Source organism: Colobus angolensis, unplaced genomic scaffold (assembly GCF_000951035.1).
Source record: "Colobus angolensis palliatus isolate OR3802 unplaced genomic scaffold, Cang.pa_1.0 Scaffold301, whole genome shotgun sequence".
NCBI classification, from domain to species: domain Eukaryota; kingdom Metazoa; phylum Chordata; class Mammalia; order Primates; family Cercopithecidae; genus Colobus; species Colobus angolensis.
In genome coordinates this window covers 1,648,239-1,675,510 of record NW_012116278.1, presented here as the reverse complement: position 1 = coordinate 1,675,510, position 27,272 = coordinate 1,648,239, and the positions used below count along the sequence as shown (strand labels likewise).

General features: G+C 41.3%; 1 protein-coding gene across 1 annotated transcript in view; it reads left to right on the top strand.

Moving 5' to 3' along the window:
* PAPPA (pregnancy-associated plasma protein A, pappalysin 1) overlaps window positions 1–27,272 on the top strand; it is a 247,651-nt gene that overhangs the window by 63,404 nt on the left and 156,975 nt on the right. Inside the window, exons 4-6 of the mRNA XM_011950062.1 lie at window positions 1,916–2,108; window positions 10,041–10,162; window positions 17,660–18,158. Of these exons, the coding sequence (XP_011805452.1) occupies window positions 1,916–2,108; window positions 10,041–10,162; window positions 17,660–18,158 (814 nt within the window). The remainder of the gene's footprint in view (window positions 1–1,915; window positions 2,109–10,040; window positions 10,163–17,659; window positions 18,159–27,272) is intronic.

Sequence of the window (27,272 nt, the reverse complement as noted above, 5' to 3'; positions counted from 1 at the left end):
TTTTGGACTGAAGACTCTTTCCTTGCAATAGGGAGCCATAGAATGTTTGGTATTCAGGAGTTACATGGTGGGATCTGGGTTTGAGAGAGATTTACTCGATTTTTCACTATACTGTGTTTCTTAAGAGACATTGGGCTCTTCTGCTTCTCCTAATGTGTTAAAGACTTCCCTGGGGTGCTAGAAAGGAGATTGGAAAAAATTACTAAGGGGATTTAAGGCAGCTTCTGTACAGAACCTCCTTTACACCTCTGCCCCTTCCCTAAGCTGGATTCTCAAAGCCATGTCTAACTGTCCAGCACCTGCCCAAATGTATTTAATGTTTGTGTGATAAGAAGAAACCAGTATATGCTGCAGGATTCCCAGTAGCAGATTTATTTTAAGATTGCAAGAGCCTTGTGCTCCTCTATCTGGGGCCTAGCTGTGGGCTCCCTTACCAGGTGAACACCTCTGGGAAGTGGTGTTTTTGGAAATTAAGCCAAAACAGTGCCTTGTCCTGCCCCTGGGGCAGTTGAATGAAACTGTTGGAGGGAGAAATGGGAAGCAAGCGTTCTCCCTCAGGGTCAGGTCTTAGGTCACACCCTGGAAAAGAGATTAGGATCAAAGGTCATTAGATCCAAAGACACCTGAGAGATTGTGTTCCAAGCTCCCTTAGCCTCAGACTCAACTCCCACTTATCAACCACCTGCAGGATTTTATATCCATACAATGTCTCATTTATGCTTGAAAAGAAGTTCTCATATTGATCAGAAGCATGGCCTTGAAGTCAGGACTGCCTGGGTTCAAATCCCAGATGTATCCCTAGCTTTGTGATTTTAAAATAGTTGTTTACCCTCTGTCAGCTTTAATATCCTCTTCTGTACGATGAGGAAAATAGTAATGCATACTCCAAAACTCGAGAGAAAGGAATAGGTTTACCATGTCTAAAGCATAGTGGACCAGTGGCAGCACTGAGTGGGAGATGTTACTACTCATATTTTCAGCATGCACAGTACCCTGGCTTGTTCCCAGGTCTGCCTGACTCCCTGGCCTGTGCTCTCTGCCTAGGGCACCATGCCTCTGTAGTCATGCAGCACTTTCTCCTGCAGCCCCTCTCCTTTCTTTTCCAATCTTAGCCATGCAATCTGATCAACCTCAACTATCTCCTTTAGAAGACTTCCTGGTCACCTGCCTGTCCCTGCCCCCACCCATGCTGTCTTCCTCCTTTATCAGTGATCGACATCATGGACTTTAGCAGCCTTGTAACAACCTTGACTCATACATTGGACTGGTCTTGACCCCATAACTAGACTGGTACCTCTTCATGGGCAGGAACTTTTAAAGTTTTATCTTTCCATGCCCTTGGGCACAGAGCAGAAATGTAGTAGACACTCAGAAGATTTGTTTGAAGGACAATATCACCACATCAGTTAACAGTGAAATTAATAAATGAGTAGATGAAAGAATGTGAAGGAATGAGTTGGAACCAGAGTGCATCAATGAATGAATGAGTGAGTGAGGGGATAAACAAGTGAATGAATGAATGAATGAGACATATTGAGTGGGGGTTGAGAGAGGGAGGGAGTAATGGAATTGTTGACTTAGTACCCAGTGGATCCGGGGGCCGTGGGAAATAGCTCGTCTTGCCTGTGTCCTTTGCCATGACCTCCGGGCTGCTCTCTTCCCAGTCTCAGCCATAGTTTTTCAGTTCCATCCACTCTTCCCTCCCTCCTGTTTCCTCTCACCTGTCTCCAGAAGTGATGACTACACTAATTTGTTCACAGGTCATTAACTCTTGAGCGCTGGAAGAGGCCAGCCCTGAGTTGGCAAGGAACGACTTGGGTGCTGGCTCTCAGGCCGCCAGGAGCCGTCATAACTCTCTCATATGCCTGCCTGCCCTTGCAGCGTGATGCTTATCTCTCCCTCTGCCTGCTTGCAGATGACGACTGTACGGACTCCTTCACGCCCAATCAAGTCGCCAGAATGCACTGTTACCTGGACCTGGTCTACCAGAGCTGGCAGCCCTCCAGGAAACCGGCGCCTGTTGCCCTCGCCCCCCAAGTTGTGGGCCACACAACGGACTCTGTGACACTGGAGTGGTTCCCACCTATAGATGGCCATTTCTTTGAAAGGTGAGTGTGCCCTGTGTAATGTTGATCCCTTTCTCTCTCTCCTGCCAAGAAGAGGGAAACTTGGAAGGGAAGCTGACTTGGAGAGGGATTTTTACTGCATTTCTTGTTCTTGTTCAGAAGGTATCTCCACCACCTAGCATGCTGTAAATTTGGGATCAGGGAATAAATAAATGGTTGTTAATAGAAATGAATAAATAATAGTAAATATTTTTAAGTGAATGGGTACTTAGATTCACTTTGTTATCAGAAACTTGGAACCCTCTTTTGCTACAGACCTCCTCTGGGATGGAGGTACTAGTCTTGTCTCCATGAGCTCAGGAGTTGTGATTGCCTGGGCAAAAACATTTATATTATATTATATTATGTTATATTATATTATATTATATTTTAATTGGATTATATCATATATATACTTATATATGGATATATATATGTGTGTATCACATTTGTATATAAGTGCATATTTACATAAAAGAATACATATACAAGGCCTGGCACGGTGGCTCACGCCTGTAATTCTAGCACTTTGGGAAGCCAATGCAGGCAGATCACGAGGTCAGGAGTTCGAGACCAGTCTGACCAACATGGTGAAACCCCGTCTCTACTAAAACACAAAAAGTAGCCAGGTGTGGTGGCGGGCACCTGTAATCCCAGCTACTCAGGAGGCTGAGGCAGGAGAATCGCTTGAACCCGGGAGGCGGAGGTTGCAGTGAGCCAAGATGGTACCACTACACCCCAGCCTGGGTAACAGAGTGAAACTCCGTCTCAAAAAAAAAAAAAAAAAAAAAAAAAGAATACATATACATATATAATATATAAACACAATTTTTGACAGTGCCAAATTTTTTTTTATTATTTTGTAGAACTAAAAGTAGCATTTTTATAAGACCAGGGAATGATAAACTAAGGCACAAGATACCTCTATTCTGCTGCCCCGACTGTTAATTAACCACATGGCCTTGAGCAAGTCACTTTCTGTCTCTAAGCCTGATTCTCCCTTCCCTGAAAACTGGGTCTAATGATACTACAGTGGCTTGAAGGTAGAGACCTGAATCAAATGGTCTCTTGTGATACTTTCCCCCATATAGACTCCTTGAGGAGCTCAAGCTCTAAGGGGACCAGATTTTAAAGGGTCATGAAAATAGACCAAGGTATTTGCATCTATTTTGGAATTTTGCCATAATTCAGGGAAGATTAGTGTATTACCTCTACGCCCAGCCCTTCTTTGGGATGCTTCATCTACTAATGGTGATATATTAATGATGGTAAAAATAATAACCATGCTAACAATTAGTTAATATTACTTTATTGTAGTTGCTGGGATCTATCAAGTGCTTACTATGTGAGGGATTCTCTACCAAATGCTTTACATACAGAATCTTATGTAATCTTTCTGGTAACCTTGTACAAAACGAATCATCTTCCTCATTTGCTAGATAAAAAGAGAACTGAAACTGAAAGGGGCTGAAAGGTGACCAGAGGGCCATAGAAAGTGGTAGGGACTGGGCTTCAGCTCCTGTTTTGTATTGTGTTATCTCAGACTCCTGTGTGCTTTCTTTAAGTTGTTTCAAAACTAGAATTGGAGAAAAGGCATTACACTGCCCCCCGCAAGAAAAAAAAATAAAAGCCACAAAAAGAAGCAAGAAATTCTCATTTACAAGTGTATTTGTCTGCATTTGTGTGTGTGTCAAAGACATATTAGGCAAAGGACCTAAATAGACACTTCAACACACACAAATGGCCAACAGCTCTGTGGAAGAAATGCTCAACCTCACTAATCATCAGGAAAAGGCAAATTAAAACCACAAGAAGATATCACCACACCCCTGTTAGAATGGCTATTACCAAAAAGATGAAAGATAACAAGTGTTAGCCAGGGTATGGAGAAAAGGGACCACCTGAGCACTGGCAGTGGGAATGTAGGTTAATATAGCCATCACGGAAAATAGTATGGGGGTTCCTCAGAACATTCAAAATAGAACTGCCATATAATCCAGGAATCTCAATTCTGTGTATATATTTAAAGAAATTGAAATTAGTATGCCAAAGAGATTGCTACCCTCCCATGTTCACTGTACATTATTCACAATAGCTAAAATACAGAGTCAACCTAGGAGTCCATCATCAGATGAACAGGTAAAGAAAATGTGGTACACAGATGGTCTCCAATTTATGATAATTTGACTTCCACTTTTTTGTCTTCACAGTGACAAAAAAGCAATATGCATTCAGCATTTCTTTGAGTATTAAGATGGTATAAACCTATTTTAAGTTGAAAATATCGTAAGTCAAAAGTGCATTTTCAACTTACCGTATTTTCAACTTAAAATAGGTTTATTGAGTGAGTCCTAACCCCATTGTAAGTCAAGGAGCATCTGTATATACACAGTGGAATACTACTATTCAGCCTTAAAAGGGGGAAAATTCTGTCATTTTCAACAAAATGAATGAACCTGGAAGACATTATGCTAAGTGAAATAAGACAGGCACAGAAAGACAAATAACTGCATGATCTCACATATATGTGGAATCTAAAAAAATTGAATTCATAGAGGTAGAAAGTAGAATGGTGACCACCAGAGGCAGGTGGGGTGAGTGGGGAAAGGGACGATGTTGATCAAAGGGCATAAAGTTTCAGGTAGATGGGAGGAATAAGCTTTAGTGATCTGTTGCACAGAATGGTGACTCTAATAAATGATAATGCATTGTATATTTCAAATTTGTGAGAAGAATAGATTTCAAATGTTTTTGCCAAAAAAAAAATTAGTGTGAGAGATGATGGATTTGTTAATTTGCCCAATTTAATCACTCCACATTGTAAACTAATATCAAAACATCAAACTGTACTCCATAAATATATACACAATCATATGTCAATTAAAATAAAATTAGCTGGGTGCGGTGACTCAAGCCTGTAATCCCAGCACTTTGGGAGGCCGAGGCGGGCAGATCACGAGCTCAGGAGATCAAGACCATCCTGGCTAACACGGTGAAACCCCGTCTCTACTAAAAAATACAAAAAATTAGCCGGGCGAGGTGGCGGGCGCCTGTAGTCCCAGCTACTGGGGAGGCTGAGGCGGGAGAATGGCGTGAACCCGGGAGGCGGAGCTTGCAGGGAGCTGAGATCCGGCCACTGCACTCCAGCCGGGGTGACAGAGCGAGACTCCATCTTAAAAAAAAAAAATAAAACTAAATTAAAAAATTTTTGAAACATATTTGATCCCAGTACCACATAAAATGTGAGCACTAATTTTTCATCACATTACCATCAGTACCTGAGTCTAGAACCTTCTTTGGCAGCTGGCGAATGTGATCATCAGGGCAGGAAATGCACTTCCTATGCTCTCAGTAGAAACTCCCTTTCCCCTGCCCCAGCCATCCTCACTTGGAGCACAGAGCTGGGTTTGGGAAACCTCGTGTGACACTTCAGAGCTTTCCAGCAGCCCATAGATTTATTTATTTTTTCTGCGATGACGAGAAGTATCAGACTTTTGGTCAAGCCTTGGCCTCCATTCCACTTAAAAATGGAAGTTTTGTAAATGAAGCGTCCTGTGTATGTATTTAATTTATATTTCATAAAGCAGTTATTGTCCATTAAATAAATACCACCTGATTGTTGGAAACCTATTGGAGGGTTAATTGTCGTGTAATGAGATATGTCTCTATTACACAGTTTTCTCAGCTTCAATCAATATGTTTTTAATAACCTATAGTCAGTTGGTTCTTGAGGCTCATACAATCGCTATTCTGTTCAGTTTAAGATTTCATAACATAGTTATCATATGTTAAATTAAAACTGACATTTCCAAAACATATCTAATTAGGGTTAGCAGCTACGTTGACCATAGTCTATGGCTAAAAGAAGTCAGTCCACAAGTTCAATAAATTGTTGTAAAGAAATAGAACTGTCTTTAATGTATATCACTCTCCCACACAGATGGAATTTATACTCATGCGAGTTGGCTTAGTAGAAAGTGTACAAGCTTTAATGTCAGGTCATCCATTTCCCATCCTCAGCTTTATCATTCCAGTCAATGGGACCTTGAGCAAAGCCATCTCACCTCTGATCCTCTGGGTCTTCTTCCATCAAAATGTGCTAATCATGCCCACGTCACCTAGCTTTTGTGAAGAATTCAGCAAGATAACTGTGAAATGCCAAGCACACACACTCTATGTTCAAAAAATATCAGTTCCCATTTTGTGCAACATTTTCCAGAGCTGTTTAGCTACTTGAAAATTCCCTTTCTCTGCAAAGTCTCTCGTGTTTTCCACTACATCCATCAATGCCAACCTCTCGCCCCTGGCCATCCTCATGTCCTCCTGCTGTTCTCACATCTGTGGTCTAAGAGAATACAAGGGTTTCCCTTAAAAAAACATATTCAGATCCTCCCACAGCCTGTGTCCTCACACATGGGCAACTGAATAAATAATTCAAGGCCACCCCTGGTTTTCCTAACTCCTTTATTTTTATCTGTCTTGCAAACACGTGTTGACTGAGTGGTTTCAGTTATCTGACAATTGGCCATGGTATATTGGAAATAGTACTGGACTGAAAACCAAGAAACCTGGATCTGAAGTCTTTGTGACCTCATCCATTCCTTCTGCCTTTGGCCTCAGTTTTCTGATCCGTAAGTCAAAGAAGTTCTGGCCTTTCTCAACCAAGGTTCCTCTTCTAAATTTTAAGACATGGAAAATGATTTAAGTAACTATTTCCTCGTTTCTCCCAAAGATGGTACATAATAAGTACTATTTTAGTTTCATAGGAGACAAGTTAATTCATTATATATAATGGATGTCTTGAAGAAACACTGTCCAATAAGATTTGCTGCAATCATGGAAATATTCTATATCAGCACTAAGATTACAGCCATTAGCCAACTGGGGCTTGAAATGTTACTGGTGTCACTGAAGAATCAAATGTCAAAATGTATTTATTTTTAATTAAATTAAATTTAAATAGCCACATAAGGCTAATAGCTGCCATAGTGGACAGCACATACTTAGAGCTTTAAGCTTTGATTTTCATGAAACCCAAGTAAGAAAGATGAGCTCAGGCCGGGCGCGGTGGCTCAAGCCTGTAATCCCAGCACTTTGGGAGGCCGAGACGGGTGGATCACGAGGTCAGGAGATCGAGACCATCCTGGCTAACACGGTGAAACCCCGTCTCTACTAATAAAAAAAAACTAGCCGGGCGAGGTGGCGGGCGCCTGTAGTCCCAGCTACACGGGAGGCTGAGGCAGGAGAATGGCGGGAACCCGGGAGGCGGAGCTTGCAGTGAGCTGAGATCTGGCCACTGCACTCCAGCCTGGGTGACAGAGCGAGACTCCGTCTCAAAAAAAAAAAAAAAAAAAAAGAAAGATGAGCTCTCCCAGCTTTGGTATCCTGCATGTCTGTGATTTCATTGTACATGTTTGTGTATGTTTATGTGTAAATATAGGCACCCATGAAGACAAAATGAATGCGAAAGTTAGGAAACACATACAATTCCTAGATGTGTAGGACAGGACATCATACATATGCTTCGGCTGGATGATGATTTGTGCACTCATCAAAGTATTTATTGGGAGCCTGGGACGTATCAAGAATTCACTGAAACTCAGGTGGCTTTATGTGTATCACCCACAATAAAACATATAAAGGATATAGAAAGAAGGAATGAATGACCATCAAGGTCAGCATGGTTCCTGAATTCATCCCAGAACATTTGTAATCCCAGTGTCAATCTAAAGCCAGTCATGTGACTCAGAGCCACTAAGCGTGGATTGTTGTCATCCTAAGGGAACTCTGCCTTCATTAGCAGTGCTGAGGAAGTCTCTCTCTCCACTCCTACTTTTCTGCACATGAGTATATTTGTATAATTGTTATTATTGCTACTCCGAGAGTAACTCATGTATTTAAAATATTGAGAAAATTTAGAAAACCAGAAAGAGTAATAATAGGGGGTGGGATCAATCATCCTATATTTCATTTCCCAGAAATTGCTGCTGATAATATTTTGTTTCATAAGGTTATTTGAACATTGAGATACTGCTGTAGATTTAGCTTTGGATGTGACTTTTTCATTTAATATTATAGCTTACACATTTTCCATGAAGTTGCATAATCTTTATAAATATTTCTGCAATAACTGCTTGCCATTCCATTAAGCATATTAAGCATGGACTATTTAATGATTATCTCATCACTGAATATTAATATTAGTGTGCTTGCAAAATTTCCACCTACATATGGGTTCATATTTACAATGATAAGGTTGAGAACACAAAACCTACAATTTGAAGGTCTGCACTAGGTTAGCCATGAGTATTAGCACATGCCTAAGTGACTGGTATCCATCCATCCATCCATCTATCCATCCATCCATCCATCCATGCATCCATTCAACTGCTTATACTGACCAACATTATAAAATAAGTTGTGTGCTGTGCCATGTAAGATAAAAAGATAGTTATTAGATATTGACTTTGTCCTCAAGGACCTCACAATCTTTTGGGGGAAACTCTCTTGCATGTCGAAAAAAATGTCTTCACAGAGGAAATGATGTCCAAGGTGAACTTGAAGGAGGAGAAACATCAGCCAAGTGAAAAAAGTCTGCAGAGGGGATTTGGGTAACATGACACAACATGATAAGTAGGCACAGCTTATCGTGGAGAGAAACAAAGCTAGAGTGAAGTAGAGGATAGCATGAAAGAGGATTGAATACCACATCACAGGACATTAGGGGATAAAATCACAGAAAGAAGTAAGCAGGGGCATGACCTGTTCATCTTGAGGTTTGGGGATGATCTCCTGTCAGCTGTGTGGAGGAGGAGCAGGGAGAAACCACACACTGTGATGCTTACAAGTACAAGGTTCCTGATTGTGTGAGCCCAGAGGCATAGTGAATGTCTCTGTGAGGGGAAAGCCATAAGGCTTCAGACCTGGCTTCTCCCTTGCATCCTTTCAGGTAGCCAAAGCTCAGAGGTTCTTCCAGGAATTATGACAGAGTTATCATCAGGACCATTGCACTTTGAGAAATAACGGGTTGTGCTGGGACATTTCTCAACATCTTCCCAAGATTTCATTTCCAGTCCCTCTGCAGAGGTCACTCAGATTTGCTGTTTTTGGTTCACAATAAGACAGGAGAAGAGGACTCATTCCTCTCCCTTCTCCACAACTGCCTCATAAACAGATGCCAAATCTGGAAAATGAGTAGGATCCCAGAGACTGCTATGGCCAAAGGAAGATTGAATCCAGATACACAAGACACAAGTTGGTAGGGGAAGCCATTGTAATATTCCACTTCTGGGACTGGTCCCATTGAGGGATTGGCTAGCCCCTTGGAAAGCTGCTAAAATGAATTAGATGGCATGGTAGAGAAACTGCTTTTGATTGTAAAATCGAGGAGTGACTCATCCATCCACAGAATGTCAAGGCTGGAAGGTTCTTTAGGCATCGTTTAATCCAGCCCTCTTATTTTCAGATGAAGGAACTATGCCCTCTTCGTATTTAATGCCTAAAACACAGGATGGTGTCTGGCACATAATAGGTACTTGATAAATACTGTAAAAGGAGTAAACTTTGAGAATGAAATGGAGCAAAAGGTTTTCTCGTAACTACATTGCAAATCCTCAGTGGAACTTTACATGCCTGATAAAATTAAAATTACCGCAGGTGGTGAGTCTTCAGCCTGTTGACTTTGTGCTGCTAAAAATCAGAGAAATGTGTACATCATCAGAACAGAGGCCACTTAGGCCCAAACAAGGTTCTTGCTGGGCAATGGGGAAGCATTTCACTTATGGTTATTTCTAGAAGCCTTGGCATATGTAGGGAGGAAAGGGGAAACACAGATATGCTGTGTCCTCTGCCCCATTGACTCTGGCCTAGTCCCATCAGTTGCTCATTCAACTGTTCCTAAGTCGGTGCATTTTCTCTCTTTCCTTGGCCTCCTAGAGAATTGGGATCAGCATGTGATCTTTGCCTGGAAGGGAGAATCCTCGTACAATATGCTTTCAACGCCTCCTCCCCAATGCCCTGTGGTCCATCAGGACACTGGAGCCCTCGTGAAGCAGAAGGTAAGTCAGCCTTCTGGAAGCTCACTGACAGGTGGAGTGTGCAAAGAACAGCTCTTTCAATGTATATGAAGTAGTATGATTTTTATGGGTCTTTCTCATGTATCAATTCATTTGATTAACATTATCCTGCAAGCTTAGTAGTCAAGCGCTCATCCATTTGACAAATACTTTTTGAGCACCTGCACCATCCTAACATGTTCTCGTATTACAAATGAGGAAACAAAGACACTAAGATATTAAAGAGGTGCCCAAGGCCACACACCTGATACAAGCAAGTGTCTTGGGGGTATTTATATATCCTTCAGTCCCCAACTGCTTGTAGTTAGTTACAAACAAGGTCACTTTAGAGTCAATACAAATATTTTGGGGCTTCAAGGCATCAGTGGTCTTTGATTCTTCTTCTGTTATTTCTTCGACTACACAGAGCACTTTCACATGCATTGCAACTATTCCTTTTAATTTCTTCTATGTACCCTCTTTTTGAGATCTATTTACCTGTAAGACACTTAAAGGAAGTGCCTTATGATTGCCACTGTTATGGGTTCCAGTCACTATCAGACTCTTCCCTGCTCAGGAGTGTCTCACCAGCTTCCCTAGGAACCAATGATCTCTGTGCTTTCTTACATCATTATTGAAATTAAGAGAAGAATACCTTTGCCAAATGCTTGTTGTCACTTGGCCTCAGAACCAGGCTGGCAGAGGCTCCGTACTTTCCTCTTATTCTTTCATCTCCCCATCACTGGTCCTCAGGGATGTGCACACAGACCCCGCCCCCACCCAGTCCCTCTTGCTCCTCTGCAGGCCAGCTCATGCCAGCAGTCACTGAGCGAGGACACTATTACACCAGTGCATCAGAGGGAGCGGAATCAGTCTTCTCACTGAACACCAGTGAGAACTCCTCCGCTATCCTCTATATTTTTAGAAGGAAGGTTGAAAAGAAAAAGCCAGAGATAGAATAAAGCAAGGGGGAAGGATCAGAGAGGAAAGTGAAGTTGAAAAACGACAGCACCGCACTTTATTTTTTAAAGTAGCTTAAAATAAAAATGAGAGTCAAACTTGGGAAGTCTAAACAAATCCATCTGGAATGTAAAGCAAGAGGGATGTCTGGGAAAAGCCCTCAGTTCAGCCTCACAGAGTCACAGGCTGTCAGACCTGAGAGGGACGCCTGGGGTCATCCAGCCCGGGCTCCCCTCAAGTGCAGGAATCCCCTCTATGTGCATCCTCACTGAGGTTCCCTGGCGCCTGTTCAAGCTCCAGTTTTTTAGAAAGTTTTTGAAATCTGCAATTGTAATTTTTCCACCCAAACTGAACCCACTTTGGGTTGTCACAAAGAATGTGTCTCTGCCACCTGACAACATTTTGCATACTTGCATCTAGTGAACCCATCTCGCTAGTGACCAACACAGGCACTATATGCTGGGCACTGTCTTGGGCACATGGGCAAGGCAATGCTGAGTGTCTGCTAGGGAATTCAGATAAGTAAATGGCCAATTGCCATTCAATGTGAACAGGCTTATGGTAATAGAAGTACCAAGTGGTGCTGGGGGCCCGTAAGAAGAGGACTTCATTCTGAACTGGAGACTCAGTCTTCCCACGAAATATCACAACATTGTTAACAAGGTGCATCTGAGAATGTGGAAAAGTTTGGTATGTTCACAGAGTGGCTGTTTTCTAAATCTAGTTCAGAGGCTTATGGGGTTCCTGGAAACTTTTATAGGGTGTCCTCAAAGTCAAAAGTATTTTCATAAAATTACGTATGATATCATTTGCTTTTTCCACTCTCATTCACTCCTGAGAGTCCAATGGAGCTATCTGATAAACACATGACATGTGATGTCATTTGTGCTCTGATAGCTAATGGAACACACTCTTATGTATTCTCGAATTTTCAAATTTCTTGGCTTTAGTTTACAATATGGAAACTACTAATAGATATAACCTGCATAAGCAAAAGTTCAGTAAGGCTGTAAGAGTTTAAGTATGTTCGGAACATGTAAAACAAGGTGGAGGTGGCAGAGGTAAGACTCTAGGTGAGATGGATAATGGCCAGGTGAAGAAGGGTTTGGATTCACACCAAGGGCAGTGAGAAAACCACGTGCCTTAGGGAATGATATATGGTAAGACCTGAGTGTCGTAAAGATTGTTCAGGCTGCTGTGTGAAGAAGAGATCAAGAGAATTTGATTGCTGGTGGAAGAGAAGCAGCAAGGTGGTTGTTGCAAAATCCAGCTGAGGAATGATGGTGGGCTGGTGAGGTCGGTGGCTGTGAGAATGGAGAGAAGTTTATGGGGTTGAGAGGTACTTGGAAGGTAGAATTAGCAAGATTCTCCCCTGAGATGTCTCTGGCTAAAATTATCTTGCTTTGTTCTACCACTTGTTTGAATAAAATTATTTCCAGACATCTCCCCACACCTACATCCAATGCGACTATTAGTTGGTGAAGTTTGCTCCTAGTTTGTTCCTGACCTTCTTAAAGCATAATATGCAGAATGGAGTTCAGCTAGAGGCACTGAGGTCTCTGCTTCCCTGAGCCAATTCGGAGCTCCAAGGAAATCCAGCAGCCCCGGGTTTTCCTCCTATGTAAATTTAGTACATGTGGGCCAGGAAAAGACACTGTTCTTTTTTTAGAGCATCCTATTACAGTCTCTGTGATCCTTTTGGCTCAGACCCTTTTAATATCCTTGAAGAAATAAACTTTTCCATGAGCCAAACTCTGCAATTTATTTCTCAACTCATTCTCATCCTATTTATCTTTGCATGTTTAAGTTTTTGGACTTCCCAAACTAACTTAAAACACCCAAATTCATGAGCAATACCAGACATATCTGTAGGATTGGTGAAAAAACATGGGGAGTGCAGGCAAGAGAAAGGAGGAGGATTGGATCATGTTCTCAGACCTACTATTGATGTACTCTGTGCCCTTGAGTGAGTCACATAGCCTCTCTGAAAATGGCATTGTATCCACAGAATGAAAAGTTGAACTATAATGTGTCCTTTCCAGCTCTAATATTCCATGGAGCTGTAACTTCTTTTCATATAATCCCATATTAACTAGCAGAAGACTCTTCATTTGACAAATCTTTATTGGAAATCTACTGCATTTCATTAACTTCATTTCAAAGAAGGTAAATACAGTCATAGAACTGCTTGCCTTTGTTCATAGACAGTGGTTGTGCTCCTACCTCTTGAGTAAAAACTGTATTTCATACATAAATATTTTTGAAATATTTGATGCCATGTTATATCTGTAGCCTGTAAATTAGATAAATATAAATTTCTTGATCTGACTGACTCAAATCCCAGTTAAGATCACTTATGCAAGTATAAAATAGATCCCAAGTGTTGGGTTTTCCATGAGAGATTAGCACATGGCACTAACTGTTTTCATTTTTTCTCATTTGTGTGTTTTCTCTATTTTTCTGCCCAGAATATTTCAGGTGTGCTTAACTATTCACCTGGAAAAAAGCTTGGCAGCAAGTTTTTATAACTATATTTGTGTCAACAGCTGCAGCATGTATATACATAGATATATAATGGATGCCTGTATGGTGTTTCACAAATGTAAATGTAGATCAGCATGAGTATGTATAAATATATATGTCTATACACATATATGACCTTATTTCTAGTGGACAACTTATATAAATATGTAATTTTTCATTTAATCCCCATATATGCAAAAGAATATCTATTAATAATGAAGTAACAGGGCTTTTGCGCTTATTTCTCTTTTCTTCTTTATTCTTTTCTCCACTTCCACACTTCCTCCTCCCCTTTCCTTATCTCCTTCCTTCCCTTCTCTCTTTGTTTCTTTTCTTCAGCTCCTGTCCTCACCTTGCAACTACATGTCCAATCAATCTCCCAGCTGTGTTCATTTTTCCTCCTTTGGAATTCTGACTTGCCATCTCCTTGCATGCTTTTTTGCAGTTCATGTATTGTCTGCAATAGTCCAATACTCTCCTAACTGGTCTCACAAGACTAAAAGCTCCCTGAGAACAGAGATCATGTTGGCAAACTTATTCTCTTGGAGCCTAGCCTACCTCTGGACACACACCTGGCTCTGAATAGTTACTCTTTGAATGCACGGAATGAATGGGTGGAGGGATGGATGGATGGATGGGTAGACGGATGGATAGTGTCTGTGTCTCTAAACAGTGTTTTTTCTTTTCTTTACTTTCTTTCTTTCTTTTTTTTTTTTTTTTTTTTTGAGATGGAGTTTCACTCTTGTTGCCCAGGCTGGAGTGCAGTGGCATGATCTCAGCTCACTGCAACCTCTGCCTCACAGGTTCAAATGAGTCTCCTGCCTCAGCCTCCCGAGCAGCTGGGGTTACAGGCATGTGCCACCACACCCAGCTAATTTTGTATTTATAATAGAGACAGAGTTTCACTATGTTGGTCAGGCTGGTCTCGAACTCCTGACCTCAAGTGATCTGCCCACCTCGGCCTCCCAAACTGCTGGGATTACAGGCGTGAGCCACCACACCAGGCCAACAGTAATTTTCCTAAAAGACAACTCTTATATCACTCAGTTGCTTAAAATTTCTCAGTAGCTCTTCATCTATTTCAATATAAAGTTCAGTTTCCTTAATGTGGTATACAAACCACTTCACAATCTTGATTCTACTTAGCTTACCAGCCTCAGCATTTGTGGCTCTACTATTGTACTCAAAACCATAGTAACCTTAACTGACACTCTCTCCCAACTGTTCTCATGCTTGGAATACCTCCTCTGACCAATATTTTCCTTGTTAATACCTCCCTACTTTCCAGGACAGAACTAATATATTTATGAGAATCTATTAATGATCTCATCCTATTCGAGGTTTACAGCAACCCTGAGGTAGGTAACATTACAGTAGGTAACACAGTAAGAAACCCTATAACTGATATTTTAACCCAACTTTCATTCCTTCAAAGCCTGGCACACTGCCTGGACCAACAATATCATATTCTACGCCCTGCCAGGGAATTTCTGAACCATCTGAGTCTCAGTTTCCTCTTCTGTAAAATGAATTTCATAAGACCTGCGTCACAGACTTAGTGCCAGCGTAAAAAGACCTGAGGCGTGTAATGTCCTTGGCACAGTGCCTGCACATTGAGGATGGGCAACTCGTGAAGGCTGGCATTATTAATGAGATTGCTGCTTTGGTTATGGTTACACTCAGTGCCTCTAGGGGCTCTTTTTTACATCTAAGGGTTTGTCTCTAATAACCAGACAACCACAAGCTTTGCTAAGATTTCTACTGCTGTTTACTTGCTTAAGTATAATGACCAGACTCACCTTCCTGTCCTTTGGAAGCATTTGGTTCCTCTGTTGATTAACAAGAAACTAGGGAGGAAGGATGAGCCAGGCAGATTTGTCATCTTTGCTCTCCTGTGGCTTCCCACCACTGACAGTCATTTTCTCCAAGGAAGGGAGAAAGATTACTTTATCCCTTGCCAGTTGCAGGAGAAAGCTCATGGAGGGGTGGAATGTTCACCTGGCACCCACCATCAGGAAGCATGCCTTAATGTTCCATGCTGTAACTTTTAACTCGATGTTAACTGGATAGAAGGTCCTTTCTTTAACAAATATGTATTGAGCATCCACTATGTGAATTCTCTATGGACAGACACACTGATTTAAGCAAAAGCTGCATGGCATTAAGTGAAACAGCGCTCTTTAATAGAGACAAAATGACAACGATCTTACAGGATTTTGATGACAATCAGATGAGTTAACTAACGACTAGGAGATGTGTTTCATATACTGTAATGTGCTGCCTTCAATGAAGTTGACTGAATGAATAAGTGATACATGTGTGTCAACATCCCACAAAGTTAAGAGAGTCAGGAACTCAGTGGGTTGGAAAGTAGACAAGAAGAAAGGCTTCAGCTAGGTGGGGAGTCCTACTTGTGTTTTTCCCCTAAACTACAGGTTGCTTTGAGCCAGCAGTTGCTGCAAATAATGAATGAAACTAGCCAAGGAGAGATAGAGGAAATCTTGCAGTTAAATCCATCTTTTCTTGCTCTGATGCATTATATCTAAGAAGCCTCTGTGTATTTTCTCACCCCTCCTTCTCTTTTCCTCTTCTCTTCTCCATCTCTACTTGGTGGCTTCTCTCTTTTCTTGGCTAAGCAGAGGCAAGGAGGTTAGAGGCATTTACAGCCTTCACTGGCATAGTTTTTTCACTCCAAATAACTTTCTAGTGTTGACATTATAGTGATTCCTGTTACCCTGAAACATTACCACAAAGCATTTTTAAGCAAAGATCTTTTTTTTTTTTTTTTCCTTATTTGCTTCAGAAATGTCCAGGGTCACCACCACCCTCCCAACAAACCATGATGCTGAAGAAAAAAAGAATGTGGCTAGGTGGGCATGGGGACACATACCTATATTCCAGCTACTCAGGAGGCTGAGGCAGGGAGATTCGAGCCTGCAATGAGCTACGATCAGACCATTCCACTGTAGCCTGGGCAATACAGCAGGACTCTGTCTCTTAATTTTTTTTTAAGGTGGCTAGTTGGACAACTTGAGGTCCTTCATCTTACCATCTGGTCCGTCTCTCTCATGAGGCTCCCTTAAACAAATTAGAGCCAGTCACTACATTGAGTCCTGGTTCTTTTTCTCAGTAGTGCAAGGAAGAGCTCTCTGGGAGTCTAGATGTGATCTCAGCAGAGAAAAATTCAGAAGTCGCTGCAGGCTGAGATCAGTGGGGATGAGGCATCATCTCCCTAGGGAAAGAGGAGAAGAATCCCTCCTTCTTTCTCCCTGCTCCTCACCCAACCCTCCCCTTCCTGAGTCAGACAGAACAGAGTGCAGAGAAGCTCAGTGGTATGGAATGACCGCATGTACAGAAGGGGAGGAGGAGAGATAAGAGGGCTCCAAGGCTGCCTTCCAGCTCTGTTGTTCATGGTTCTAGACGGTTTCCTCCCAGGTCCTCAGTCTGCAGGGTGGATGCTATTTATGCTTACATATTCTTTGCTGGTCAGGGGGTGGGATTAGGATTTCTGTCATTCCAAGTAGGTTTTACCAATGGCAGTAACACCACAAGGATTCTAATTTATTCTAGAGTTCCCTGCATCCAGTAGGGACAAGAACAAAGAATGCAGATTCCAAAATGAAACAAAACTTGGTTCCAATGCTGACCTTTACACTTCAAGTTGTATGAACCTGATCGATTCACTCTATATTTGGAGCCTTTACTTCTTTTCATCTTAGGCAGCACAGCCTCCTAAGTGGAAGATGAGGAAGGAAAGTTTGAACATTGACTCAGTAATGAGATGAAAGCAGTTTGACTGAATGTCTGGTGATTCCTCTGAAATCTGTATTGCAGGGGTGGGGATGAGATGGATACTGTGTGTATAGCAGATTCACCAAGACACCAAGAACCTTCCTCTCCTTTTCCCCTCTGTCTAAGTTCTAGTCAGGCCGGTTTCTCCTGGGGTCCACAGGAAACTCTAAGGATCGGAATAAAGCTCTTTCTTCAAGAACTCATTCCCTCATCTCTTCTGCGTAGGTCATCCTGATGTTGAACAGCCCTGTAAGTCCAGTGTCCGCACCTGGAGCCCAAATTCAGCTGTCAACCCACACACAGTTCCTCCAGCCTGCCCTGAGCCTCAAGGCTGCTACCTCGAGCTGGAATTCCTCTACCCGTTGGTCCCTGAGTCTCTGACCGTTTGGGTGACCTTTGTCTCCACTGACTGGGACTCCAGTGGAGCTGTCAATGACATCAAACTATTGACTGTCAGTGGGAAGAACATCTCCCTGGGTCCTCAGAATGTCTTCTGTGACATCCCACTGACCATCAGGCTCCGGGACGTGGGCGAGGAGGTGTACGGCATCCAGATCTACACGCTGGACGAGCACCTAGAGATCGATGCTGCCATGTTGACCTCCACTGCAGATACCCCACTCTGTCTACAGTGTAAGCCCCTGCAGTATAAGGTGGTCCGGGACCCTCCTCTCCAGGTGGATGTGGCCTCCATCCTACATCTCAATAGGAAATTCATAGACATGTAAGTGCACTCTCTGAATAGGGAGTTTATTAAGTGGGTGGGTTGTGGAGGAACGTGAGGCAGGTCAGAGAGGCCTGGACAGGAAAGGGAAGGTTCATCACAGCCAAGACTCATTCTATGGATTGTAACCCATCATTGGGTGTAGATTTGTCGTAACATGGCAGAGTTGATATCATGGGAAGAGCAATGGGAAAGGGACCACTAGACCTGGATTTAGTGACAAATCTGATGTATGACCTTAAGCCTCATAAGCCTTTCTTAATTTTAGTCATTCCAATAGTAAATGAAGGAGGTTGGATGAGAGTAGTGAGAAAATCATTTATTACTAATGAAAGTAGAAGAACTGAAGTTTGTGAATGATTTTGTTTTTATATTAAATTGAAGACAATTTATGCATTTTGATTGCTTTTTCAGTGGGTGAATTGGGGGTGAAGTTGTAGTAGATTTACTGGGGCTTGGGCACAGTCCTAGGTATTTGCACAAAAATTATGCTGGAAAGTGAACATCAACATCAGCAGCGTTTGTTTTTGTCTTATTTCCTGAGGCAGAACAGTGGTTCAAACCCACTTAACCCTTAAGGCCTTTGCAGCTTTAGGTTTCCGTCACTGTTTTTGGATGCTCACTGCTCTTATGTGAAGTAGTACTTGTCTTTCATACTCACATCTCAGCCGGGGAGGTGGCTCACACCTGTTATCCCAGCACTTTGGGAAGCCGAGACAGGCAGGTCACCTGAGGTCAGGAGTTTAAGACCAGCCTGGCTAACATGGTGAAACCCTGTCTCTACTAATAATACAAAAAAATTAGCTGGGTGTGGTGATGTATGCCTGTAATCCCAGCTACTTGGGAAGCTGAGGCAGGAGAATTGCTTGAACCCAGGAGGCAGAGGTTGCAGTGAGCCGAGATCACGCCATTGCACTCCAGCCTGGGCAACAAGAGTGAAACTCCATCTCAAAAAAAAAAAAAAAAAATTTACTCACTTCTCAAGCCACCTCTCTATTACTTCTTCCCTAAACATCCTCAGAATTTCTGTCTTAGGAGGAAGACCATCTTATAATGAAGCCATTGGTGCTTTTTCTGTGTACTAGAAAATGGGCTAAGGTCTTTGCATCTTTTACTCATTCCATCCTCCCCACAACCACAGCCGTACTATTCTTATTTTACAAAGAAGAAAACTGGGGCTTAGAGATGTGAAGTCACTCGTCCAAGATCACACAGTTAGGAAGTTGTGAAGGTAATGATTGGAATTTCGTTCTGACTCATAAGCCAGTGCACTCAACTGGTGCTCAATTAAAGATATGATTCCAACTTCTGTTTTAATCTACAAAAAGGATAGAGTCTTCGCCATCTAATTTGGGTGTCAATGGTTTCTATAGGCCTTTTGTGGCTCTTTATTTGGTTCTAAAATAATGTAAGACAGTCTCCGCTCTGTCTACTTGAAAATATTCACTAAGCCAATCATTAATGGAAACCAAGTTCTAGAGGAAACTTTTAATCTTTTTAAAGGGCAGAACCACTTTCAAACACTTTACCAGCACTTCCTTTTACATACTAGCAATTAATGTGCACATCACAGGCAAACTCTTGCTAATTCATTGAATCAAAGATGAGGAACAGCTGTTTAAGAACTCAGAAAGAGCACTTGGTTTGTGTTTGAGAATGTACTTCAAATTTAAAGGATAGTCTTGCCTTAAAAATATTCCATAACCCTGTCTCTTCCATCTCCTCACTTGTCTAGAGTGGTAGAGTTCTATAAATATGCTTCCACTTAAACTTTCTTTATAAAACAATGGAGGGAAGAAATAATAGATGTTTTAAAATCTCAGTTTAAACTCAACTTTCATTTTTTTTGCCTCAAGTTATGAGCCTGTGAGAGCTTCCATGGGTTGATAAGTGTGAAATGGTGAAAATTAAACTGAATAAATGAAAGCACCCTTAATGATTTAGCTTAGTTCTATTCTCAGCTAAATCTCAGCTAAATCACTAACTACCTCTACCCTCTTAGGTGAGTCACTTGTCCTTTCTAATCTTCCGATGCCTCAACTTTGCATGCAGGAGGCTGCACTAGATTAGTTCTTCTCTTTATTTTTTCTTTTCAAGACAGAGCCTTGCACTCTCACCCAGGTTGGAGTGCAGTGGTGCGATCTTGGCGCACTGCAACCTCTACCCACCAGATATAAGCAATTCTCCTGCCTCAGCCTCCCGAGCAGCTGGGATTACAGGCACGCATCACCACGCTGAACTAATTTTTGTGTTTTTAGTAGAGATGGGGTTTCACCAGGTTGGCCAGTCTGGTCTGAAAGCTCAACTCGTGATCTGCCTGCCTCGACCTCCCGAAGTGCTGGGATTATAGGCTTGAGCCACCTTGCCTGGCCAGTTCTTCTTAATTTGGATTGCACATTTAAAAACTGGGACATTTAAAAATTGCCTGGGTCTCCCTTGTATCCCATTTCCACTCTGTGTTCCCTCAGATATTTATTTAATGGTTAAGAATAAGTCCTGAGCATTAGAACTTTTAAAATCTCGTAAGGTGATTATAATTTACAACCAAGTTTAAAAACTAGCGCACTAAAACAAGTTCGCAAAGTGTGGCCCCAGACCCACAGCATCAGTATCACCTGGGAACTGAGAAAGGCCAGGCTCTCAGGCCCCAGTCCAGCCTAGTGAATCAGAAACTCTGAGTGCAGGGCCTCTCCAGGTAATTTGGATGCTAGTTAAAGTTTAATAGCCACTGCTCTAAATTGTCTCCAAGGTCCAGGAATCTCCAAGTTCTCTTTCACTCATGCAACTACTTGCTCAATTCACAAATATGTACTGAGAACATTCTATATACCAGATTCTGTACTGGAAACAGTATTAGGATGACTCAGACCAGTCCCTTTCCTAAAGGCACTCAAACTTAAGTGCTGAACTCCTACCTACTTTGTAAAAATGCCACATACTGTGCCAAATCGTCAGTATTGAGGTCGACACTCTTACGCACAATTTGTTCTTTCATTCACTCTCCAAATATTTCTTTAGTCCCTACTATGTGACAGGCACAAGGGCTAGACTGAGGTTTTCATTGGCCTTCCTCTTTTACTCTTTTGTGTTTCAAGGAGTTTATTGGAGATCTGGGCTGGGCTAGGCTGGGCTGGGCTGGACTTCCTGACCTGAATGTTCTCTGAGGCTGAAAAAAGAGAAACACATCCTTCCAAATCAACCTACCATTTCAACTCCTTTATCTCTTGGTAATTTGAGTTCTGAACCCCACCACAAATACCTCTTTGTGTGTGTATGTGTGTGTATGTGTATTTTGCTGCTTTCACATTTTTTCCATATCAAATAAATTGGCTCTTATACAAGTTCTATATAAAGACTGTTTTGGAGAAAAAGAGGGGAGGGAAAAAATGCTTTCTTTTTCTTTCCTGAGTCAACCCATTACATGATTCCCTTTGACCTTTGTCTTCATTTTTTTTCTCTCAACAAAAATATTTATTCTTTCTGTTATCTACACTGGAGATAGTTTCCCAAGGTATGACAGTGATGAAGAGAGAGCCTTCTGTGCTTACCCCATGGAAACTTCTAGTAGACTGATTACTTTTGGCCAGGACAAGAAAGAAATGTGGAACATCTCCATCTCCCTTAAGTGGAAACCCCTCTATTGAATGAGAAATGCCGCTATCAGAAGAAAGGGGACCAGTGCCAACTCTGCTACAAACTCATCATATGACACAGAGACACACCACATCACCTATTTGGACCTCAGTTTCCATATCTGTACAATGAGAGGACAACACATTAAGCCCTTCTCTGTGGGCAGACACAGAGAAGGTGTCTGGGGTTACAAGTGATTCATATACTTTTTTGTAGTAAAAGGAATTCAATAGGGATTATCTGTAAGAATCAGTACCCAGAGGAAACCTCACTGGCTCTGGATGCCCTACTGAAATGTGGACCACAATAATAATGACAACAATTTACTAAGTATTTCCTCTGCTTTAAGTGCCTTACAGACACTTCTGAGGTAGGTGAAAAAGCTTAAACTCAGAGAAGTGATTAAACTAACCTCATACAGCTAGTAATGGCATAAACAGGCCTCAAGCCTAAGTCTAATTCCAAATTTCACCTTCCTAACCGCTACTCACACTACCTCCTACTGCAGTAATGTAAAGGCAGAAATTTAGAGCTGAGAAATGCATCCGATCTGGTCAAAGCTCTAAATATAGCAAGCGGAAGACAGGCTTACAAGTCAGAGGCCACTAGTCCACAGTCAGTCCCTGTGGCCCACCCTTGATGTCTTGGTGTCCAATAGCACAAGTTGCACAGGCAGTTCTTTGTGCTTCTGGCTGGGAAGAAATAGCAGGGAAGCATCTTTTTCTCCACTTGGCTGTCAAGTGCTTCTGCACTGAGCACTGTGCTCCTTGGCCTATACGAAATCTTCAGATTTCTCCAAGAAGTAAATACTCTGGACAAAGCTAAGAAAGAAAAGTATAAAGCAAACCAGGAACAGTAAACAGTAGCTCACTCTTGTTATCCATCTACTCATTGGTCTGTCTCATTCATCCATTACTTCATGCAACAAATATTCACTGAGTATCTATTAGGCACTGTACACTATGTTAAGAAATGATGATCCAGTGGTGCTGAAAACTCAAGGTGCTCACAGTCTATGGGAAAAGAGAGGCACAGGCAAGCAGTGCCATTGCAGTAAAATACTATTCTGATGGAAGAAACAGAAACACAGAGTCAGAGGTTTCTAACCCAAACTTGGATGAATTGAAGTCTAAACTTAGAACTAGAATGTAAACACCCTGAGGGCTAGATTTGTTTCCTCTTTTTCTCGCAGTGCATTCCAAGCACCTAGAACAATTATAGACACAAGGTAAACACTGAGTAAATGTTCTTTAAATGGTTCTGGAATGAAGAATGAGAAGGAGTTTAGCATTTGAAGAGAAATGGAGAAGCCAAAATGTAATAAGCTTGTACTTTGTGTCAGGCACTAAATAGGGACTTTACATAGATAATCTCATTTGATTTAATCATCCCAACAACCCCACAATGTAGGCGATCCTATCCCCAGATTATAGAAAGGCACTGGAAACTCAGAGAAGGAATGTGGATTACAGTTTACAGCTATCAAGGGGCAAAGCTGGGGTCTTAAGTAGATCTGTCAACTCCAAAGCTAGTGCTCTTGGTCATTCATTCTCTAGTTGAACAAGTATGTTTGTTTATGCCTCTGTTTTCTTAGGATCCTCAATTTGGAGCTAGAAACACTCTTAAAAGTCATCTCTTTCAACTGGCTTATTCGTGTATCCCAATTTAGTCATCTATTAATTCCTCTCTCACATTCAGACCTGTAAAGCTTCCAACACAATCTGTATCTATTTTATCTCACCTCCTTGGCATTCTCAATATAATTCTTTGGGGAAATGAATAGACATAAGGAAAGAAGATGTTTATATGATCTGGGTGGACATTCTTGTGTGTCCAAATTTTACAAATCAGATCCAAATTTCTGCCTCTGAATGTCAAATGCTTTGAACACCCATCAATCAGAAACTTTAGTTCATTCATCAATTCACTTGCTCGGCAAATATCTGTTGACTCCCAACATGAGCTTAACTACTTTCTAGCCTCTAGGGGTGCAATAATGAATACAGCAAGAAAAAGTTTTTGCTTTCGTTGATTATTGCAATGTAGTTGAGGAGAGATAAAAGAAGCATGTATTCGTATAATATCTCAGTTGGAAAAGATTTAGTGATTTTTAGATAGATGGTCAGGGAAGTCCTCTCTGATGAGATGACATTTGAACAGAGACCGGAAGTGTCCCCTACTAACTAATAATGAAAGCTAGTTGAGCCGCCATCCCTGGGATCCCAGCCTGTTTGGAATATGAATTTCTTATAACATGATCCTTAGTCCTTGATCACAGTTTGTGTTGTATTATATTTAACAGTGCTTGTGGTTTTTCCTTCACCTGAAGCACAAAATTTATGACACTTATATGACACAGTAGGGGCTCCGTGGATACTTGTTGAGCATGTAAGGAATAAGTCAGAAGCAGCACAAAGTGGGCTCTCAGAAGATGAGTCTCTTGCTTTCAGATTTTAGTTATAACACTGATATATGATGCCATATTAAGCCTCAGAGGATTTGGAAAGTTTAGCCCAAATCGGGGTCAGGTGAAGGCACAGGTGGCTCTTACATGCTGTTTCTATGGCTCTCGAGCTGAGTCACCACTTTCTTTCTTTCTTTATTTTCCCTAAGCCTCATTTCTTTTTATAATTCTTTCCGTTTCTCACCCTGTCATCCATCCTTTGTTCTTGTATGTATTAATTTATTCATTCATTCATCCATCAACTAGTGAAAATCTAATATAATCCATGTTAAATAATACTTATCCCATTTAACAAGTATTTATTAAATGTCTGTTCTGTGCTAGGAATACAGCCCTGATTAATAGACATGATCTCTGGCCTCATGAGCACACGGTTCTAAATGAAAAATATTATACTGCAGCATGAAAAGTGTTATGGTGTGAGGAGCACGGGGGACGGGGGGCTGTGAGAAAACATGGGAAGGGTGTCTAACCCAGCTTAAGTAGGTAAGGAGGGCTTCTTGGAAGAAGAGACATGTAAACTGAGACTTGAAGGATGCATAACAGCTGATCATTGAAGAGGTTTACCACAGTTCAAATGGTTGAAACTAAGTGGATGTTCAGTCAAGATTGATAAATGAATGAATAGGTAAATGAAGGGAGGAAAGAACAAGCATACTGCCTAACAGAAGGGTGTGCTCAACCACAGATCAAATGTCTAACTTTGGGATGGAAATTGTATTAATTTGGGATATCTATCTACTTCAGTTCTTAGATATACTTCAATCTTTTTAGCTGCTATACAGTATCCCATAGTATGAATGTGCTACAGGTAATTTAGCCATACCCTTAATGGTGGGCATTTAGGTCACTTCATACATTTTTCTACTGCAAGCAAATGTTGGAGTCAGCATTCTCATACGAACATCATTGTAGGCACATGCATGCATGCAAGCATTTCTCTAGGGTCAATACTGAGAAATTGCTGGTGATAAGCTATGGGTCTTTTTCATTTTAAGGGACACAACTATGACATTCTGGGCAGGTGAACTAGCTTCCACCCCACCAGCAGTGTGTGCCAAGACCTGCTATTTTGTATCATGACTGCTTATTATTTGGCATAATGGAAATATTTTTTCTTTGCACTTTTTTTGCCCACTTTGTTGGGAAAAATATGACTTCTCGTTGACATTTCTGTTATGTGTTCTTAAATAAGCATCTACTCAAATACATTTACTGGATAATTGCATTTCCTGTTCTGTGACTTGTCTATTCATATCCTTAAGATAGGCTTCATCTTTAATCTCCTTCACACCTCAATTTCTCATTTGTTAAATTGGGATTTCAGTGTCAGCCCTACTGTATATCCATTAATGTTATCAGAATCCAGGGTGAAACAGGAAGTTAAGAGGGAAATAGCATTTATGAAGAGGTTACTCTGATTCTTCTTTTATGTATTGATATATTTGTCACATGCTGATTTAGTACAATCCCTTTGCTGAGAACCATGACACATTCTGAAGATACAACAGGTAACAAAACCAACCCAGTTTCTGCTCTCAGCAGAGCTTAAATTTAGTCACTGTGTTAACCACCTTCACATTGCTAGTATTCTTGTAGCATTTACTACTGGTAACACTAACATTGCTGCTAACAATAATTACCATGTAGTGAAAACCTCATATATGCTCAGTACTTTTTTATAAGTCTGCCAATGATGTTTAGGTATTAGCATGCCTGACTTCTTAGATGGAAAAGCTCAGACTATAAGACATAAGGTCATGATTTAAGGTGCCCCAGTTAACAGATGCTAAGGCCAAGTTTTATATACCTTTGTCTGACCCCAAAGGGTGTGCCTGGCAAGAAACAGAGCACAGTCATTGTCATAATGTCTGACAAAGGACAAGATGGAATCTTGATGGATGGAGAAAATGAATACTAAAATTAGATCTTCTTATTTCCAAAAGCAATAGAATAAACACCAGAAAGAGAATAAAGCAATTTTTTTTTTTATTGTTTTTTGAACATTTAAGCAGATGAGGAGGAGGAGGCTTAGGAAGTGTGGACCTGGCCAAACCAGCATGATTTCCAGTAACCTGTTGCTGAAATGCATGATTCAGGCTGGACCCCTTCCTGAGCAGGGCCTTCTCCCACGCCTGCCCAGCATGGTTTTGCCTACATTCTGATGTCCCACCCACCAGAAGAGATGAGCAGCATCAGTAGAGAGAGTTGTTTTTCCAAGCCCAGAATGAATACCACTGCTCTTAGCTCAGGCCAGGGGAGCACATAGTCAGCACAATCTCACTCTGGAAACCAGGCATTATCCACCTATGACTCCCTCTCATCAGTCTTGGGCCAAGTATTTCTCAAAATGAAATATGGGTTCTGGGAATATTAGGATAAGCAAAAGGGCTTAACAAAATCAACTGATCTCCAGGGTCAGCAACAGCCATAGAAGTGCTGTCTCCAAGTGCCTTCTCAATTTTGAAAGGGTGAAGGGCTCCTATTTGGTGCTAATACCACCAAAACTGCTTACATAAATTTTTATAGATTACTAGAATGCACTACTAAACTTTGTAGTGAGTGAACCATTATAGGTTCTCTTCTACAGATGGGCAAACTGAGACCCATAGAAGTTAAAAATTGAACTAATAGTTCCATTGATAAATTGATTCATTTGTTTGTTTCTACATTTATTCACTCATACATTTAATAAGAAATACCTTCTGCATGTCAATGTTTGTACTGGCAGTGTAACTCTGAATCTTATAATCTGGTAGGAGAGCTGAATAATAGCACACATAAAATTATAATTACACACTGAAGACTATTATTACAAGACGTTATAATAGAGTATAATTCCCCATTAAATTAAGAGAGAGCCTGTAGAAGATGAGTAAAGAGATAAGAAGGGGCCAGACTATTATAAAAAGACAAAAAATAACAGGTGTTGGCAAGGGTGTGGAGAAAAGGGAACTCATACACTTCTGGTTAAAATGTAAATTAGTACAACCACTATGGAAAAAAAAAAAAGCATG